Here is a 5,303-nt window from a genome sequence, read left to right on the forward strand (position 1 = left end):
AAACTCAACCTTGTTCAAATTAGTCAGATCTAGTGTAAGTTTTCAAAATATAATCTCTTAACTAAATATTTTTTCTTCATTTTTCATTTGATACCTGCACATTTTTCTCTTAATTAAATATTTCAATTTTGCTCTACTAGTATAGTTAGCTCTTCCAACAGAACAAAATTACCAGAACTAATAGTGCTAAAAGAACAAAATTAAAATATTTAATTATGACAAAACACGTTTTGCCAAAAAAAGAATAAGAGAAAACACATACAAATATCAAATTAAAAATTAAGAGAAGCTACACATTATTGCAAAATGATTTTTCCTTACGTAAACACACAGTGCTTGTGCAGCAAAGTACTTACCACTTGCAATCTATTTGATTGATATGTCTGTGGGGAATCAATCATCAATAATAAATAAAAACAAAGATAATGTTGAAGCTTGTTTTTTTTTTAGGCATACATCGTTTTCACTACCAACTTTGAATAAGAAAAAGCTAAAAACTGTGGACAAAAGCCCAACATCAATTTTCAATTCAATCCAACACAAATAGCTTCTTCTTCTTTTTTACTTTTCCCGACAAAACTCATTGATTCTTCTTCAAAACTATCTTTATTACAGCCTTCCTTAGTCCTTACCTTAGCCTTCCCAAACCCCTTCTTCTTCTTCTTCTTCTTCTTCCATCGTCCTCATCATCATCACAAGAAATCAAGAAAAACAGAGCAACTTGATATTACAATGAGGTTCCCACGAAAGATGGAATGGATTTTGTGGGACTGATCATTCGCTCCCCAGAAAATCGTTCAAAACCTTAAAAGAACTAGTTAAACATGGTACAATAATCTAAGATCTTTCAAGGGTTTTTGAAGGAAACCTAGGATATGGGAAATTCCTCTGCTTCCAATTTTTCCATCCCTTCTTCTTCTTCTTCCATCAGAATCCCTTGGTATCGACATTCTCTGCTGCAAAATGCCCTTTCACCCCTGAAACGCATCAAACAGATTGAGATTCATTCCCTTCCTTTTACAATGCCCTAGCTATGAACAACTATGAACGATGCAGAGTCTTTATATTTGCATATGATATCTCAAAATAAGAAAATATGAAATCTAAGTTATTGTATGTATTATCTTATATATTAAGAAAATCAGTCCTTATTGTTTATTATATATGGCTATGTTACTTTTTTTTTTTTTGTACATGCATGAATATAAGGAATAAAATTTATGATGCTTCTAAGGATACATAGAACGAAGACTAAGCTAACAATTTGGTAAATGAATTATTTGGCTTCACAAATTAGTTGATTCTGGGCTTCTTTGTGTCTCCAGAAAGTAATATACCCATTGCCCAGTTATTCTTCTGACAAACTAAATTGAACTTTCATATTCATAAATTGAGTTGTATAATTTAAAAATCAAATTTTTATGTTTCCAACTCGAATCGCATCATTTCATAATTCGAACTCGCAAATGTTAATTTTTCAAAAATAAAATTGTTATATTGCACAATAAAACAACTTTTCAACTCTGATTCCCCTTGTTTAACTTTCATGTCAACACAAGAATCTCTCCTTGTTTTCCTTTTTAAGGTGAGATTAAATTGAAATGAAACATAGTTTTCTTCTGTCAAAATTTGTGTCAAATTAAACTCTATATAAACAAGAGTCTGCCATCCAATTAATTAATCATACCTTGATTAGATTCAAGTGTTAAAAAATCAACAATGAATTATTACAGAAGGAAGAAAGTTACCTGTACATGAAGATGTCTTTGCCTTGGCCAAGATTCTTCTTACAGTAAAAGCAGGAGCTCAGAAAGCTCTCCGACGGATACCCAAACTCATTCTCCTTCATCGCCGTCGCCGGAGAAGACAACCCAATTCCGACATCGAAACAGCTACTCTCAATGACGCAGTCATCAAATATATGAGTCGTTCTCGGGTTCGGACCATGCGAGGTCACCCGAGTGTACTCCTCGGAGCTCTCGATCTCACTCGCAGAGAGACAACCTGGGGTCACTCGAGGCGAATAATTCGAGCTCGCAGATCCAAACCCAGATTTCTTCTCCGGCGGCTTCATCGATTCCGATGGAGCAATCAAGGGAATCTGGATCTTCAGCTGGGATCCGAAAACGACCATTCGGTTATCGGGTTTGGATGAAAAGTTCGGGTTTTGATCGTCGTCAATGAGAGAATCAACAAGGCCGAGACCCACTGGTTTCGAATCGAGCTTATCCCAATAACGCCGGGGCTGTTCAAGGGAAGAAGAAGGCGGTGTTCTGGGGCTGTTCGTTTCAGACCAAAAAGGGTTTTTGAAGACGGAGAAGGGTTTATTGGAATCAAGTATGGAGGTTGGGCTCATGATCGTTTCAGTTTCGAAGAACCCTTTTGAAGTGAGGTTCGTGAAAAGCCCCGGCGAGCTGAAGAAAGAAGAAGACGAAGTGGGGTTTCTGTAATTTCCCGATGGAGACTGTAACGGAGAAGAAGCAGCAGAATCCGCCATTGTTAGAGCTTGCCTGCTTCTAGAACCTGTCCCTGTGGATCTCTTCCTCAGCATCACTCTCTACGCGAAACAGAACCAAACACACAAAAATAAAAAGTTTCAGAGAATTACAAGTTTAGATTCTTAAAAACACCGTCTTTTTGCAGCAGAGTGCGTGAAACTGACCAGAGAGAAAGGAAACAAGAAACTTTTTCTGGGTTTTCTGGGCTTAAACCTCTGTGACCTCCATATTTCTAAAGAAGAGCGAGTTTCTTTTTCTTTTCTTCGCAGAGATTTCTCGCCCTTGGTTTCTGAAAATGGAATCAGAGAGAATCCATCACGAGTCGTGATCAAAAGGGCCAGAGCTTCAGAAAAAAGTGTGTTTCCATCATTCTATAGACATATAAAAGGTCATACACCAAAAAGAAAGTATCTTTTAGTGACGACAGTATTTTAAATAAAATTATTTTTAATAAAAAGATATATTCTTAAAAAAAAAAGGTCATACACCAAAAGAAAGTACTCTTCTGGTCCTTAATGTAAGACCCATTTAACTAATTTGATTATATTAAGGAAGTTAGGTAAGTTAGTTAATTATAAGAAAAGTGACACATTTTTCCTAAAACACCATAATCATCTTTTTTAATACCTCATCTCCCTCTTCTATTTGATTATGGTTGAAGGAGTGTCTATAGGGGTAATTTAGATAAAACTGATAAATATGATAAATAGGTCTTATATTTAGGACCAAAACCAACTCAAGAATTGGGTCCTATATTAAGGACCGGAGGAGTATCTTTTTAACATAATTTTTAATAAGCATACTGTTTACCTCACTCATAAATAGCGTGTATAGACTAGAGAGCAGGGTAGAGCATGGAATGCACACTAATAAAAGCAGCCTCTACTGTTAAATACAGGAGCCGGATGAATGATTTGTTTTGTTCATTTTAAATATAAAATTTATTTATACTATAATAAATATAAAACTTATTTATTATTAGTATATTATAAAATGAATCTTATATTTAAAATTAGAATAACATAAAATATCAATTCACTTTATTTTTTAAAATTTATAATTTTTCTTCAAAATATTCATATTAATTGCACATAATAAGAAAACTCTCATAAGAAATAGCTACAACACACATGATTAAAAAAAATATCTTGTGAAACCAGCTTATGTATGTGACAAATGATTGACTTAATTAATTTTTTTAGTATTTATAAATTAGTTATTTAACTGTTATAATAAGCATAAGAGGTAGTGTTAATATTTAATTAATATTAATGTAGAAATAACATGATTTGATAAAAAGATTTAAAAAAAAACTGTTGTAATATTTATTACTAATAAATACTAATAAATATTATATTGATTTTTAAAAAAAAATTCTTTCTTATCCTTGGCACACTATAATAATCATACACATTAATCATATTTTAAATTCTTAATCATAAAATCCTTTATTCTAAAATTTATAATAAAACATTTATAATGATGGGCTAAGGTGTGGGTTTTGAACCAAAAAAATAGAAAAGAGATGTCTATAATTTTAGTAAAATAGAGGGTTGATGATTATATTTTTGTACTCTAAAAATTATCATAAATAAAAACCACTCATGGTGAAATCAAATGGGTTGTGACTCGCGATTTCAACACAATTTCAATTTTTGTAAATGTAAAAAATGTATTTGAAAAAGTTATCTAAGATCGATCAGACTCATATCCAGATTAATCAAAATACAGTGTGACTTCAAATAGGTGATAATTGGCTAAAAAATTATAAAAGTAATCATATTTATATATTATAAATCATAACTCAATTAACATACTACAACAATAATACACCATCATTTCCTAAATATAAAATACTTCTAACATCAACTAATATTTGAAAATGAATTAACTTTTTAAGTTTATCTCTATTTTAAACATATTTTTCATAAATCATAGGAAAATGTAAAAATATTATTAAAAAAAAGTTAATCAATACTTTCAACTTTTTATATGAAGTGATTAATATCTATCTATCTAAGTATATATATAAGATAATTGAATTATTTTAAAAGAGGAGTAATTGGAGTGGAGGGAGTAGTAACTTTTATTTCCCAAGATCATCAATCATGTCATTGTTTGTCTCCACTTATTTTAAATGTTTATAAACACTTTAATACAAATCAATATAAAAAATTTTTATATATATTTATTTCATATCTTATAAATAAAAGCTGTTTTTAAAAATTCTTATTGTGATTCCAAGCAAATCCAGTGTTATAAGTTACAACTTACAACTGAGTCCATATTCAGGGCTCACTTGAAATGGTGTACAAATAGTTTACAAACTACTTTTTATTTATAATTTACAAAATATTAAGCAAGCATATAAAAAAAATTGTCTCAACTTATATAAATATACTTATTAATCATGAAGCCAAATAAGTTATTTTCAGACTGTGAAATTAAAAAAAATGGAGGAATGATTGGGATTCTCTCTCTCATGCACAGAGCCATCACTGTGTGACCACGAAGAGGGCATCGATGGCGATGCTACATATGGCCACTCTCAAGTCTCAAGCCACCCTCACGTCATCCTCCTCATCCCTTTCATTACTATTCTTACTTTTTTTTTTAAAACTAAAATTCACATAATTCTCCTGAGTTTTTTTTTTCCGGAGTAAATTCTCCTGAATTTCATCTCAGTTGTACGTAAACATAATTTTTCTGATATTTTAAAATTTAAATTAAATTTAATCTTATTTAAGTTTTAATTTTTGACATTAAACTTTGTTTCGTTTTCTTCATCCTTAAATTACTAACAAA

The 5,303-nt window shown here is 31.1% G+C and overlaps 1 protein-coding gene across 2 annotated transcripts; it reads right to left on the reverse strand.

The window, feature by feature from the left end:
• Positions 1–272: 272 nt before the first annotated feature.
• LOC114750871 (FCS-Like Zinc finger 8-like) lies at positions 273–2,785 on the reverse strand. 2 transcript variants are annotated; one of them, XM_028939507.1, is made up of 3 exons: positions 2,712–2,785; positions 1,749–2,557; positions 273–977 (listed from the first exon to the last, which is right to left on the reverse strand). In XM_028939507.1, the coding sequence occupies exons 1-3, from the start codon at positions 2,724–2,726 to the stop codon at positions 869–871; spliced, it is 933 nt and encodes a 310-aa protein (XP_028795340.1). In that variant the 5' UTR covers positions 2,727–2,785; the 3' UTR covers positions 273–868. The 2 variants fall into 2 exon arrangements, with proteins under 2 accessions (XP_028795340.1, XP_028795341.1); XM_028939508.1 differs by having other exon boundaries at positions 2,663–2,734.
• Positions 2,786–5,303: the final 2,518 nt, after the last annotated feature.

This window comes from Neltuma alba, unplaced genomic scaffold (assembly GCF_004799145.2).
Source record: "Neltuma alba isolate B1F8T4 unplaced genomic scaffold, ASM479914v2 tig00006662_pilon, whole genome shotgun sequence".
NCBI lineage: Eukaryota > Viridiplantae > Streptophyta > Magnoliopsida > Fabales > Fabaceae > Neltuma > Neltuma alba.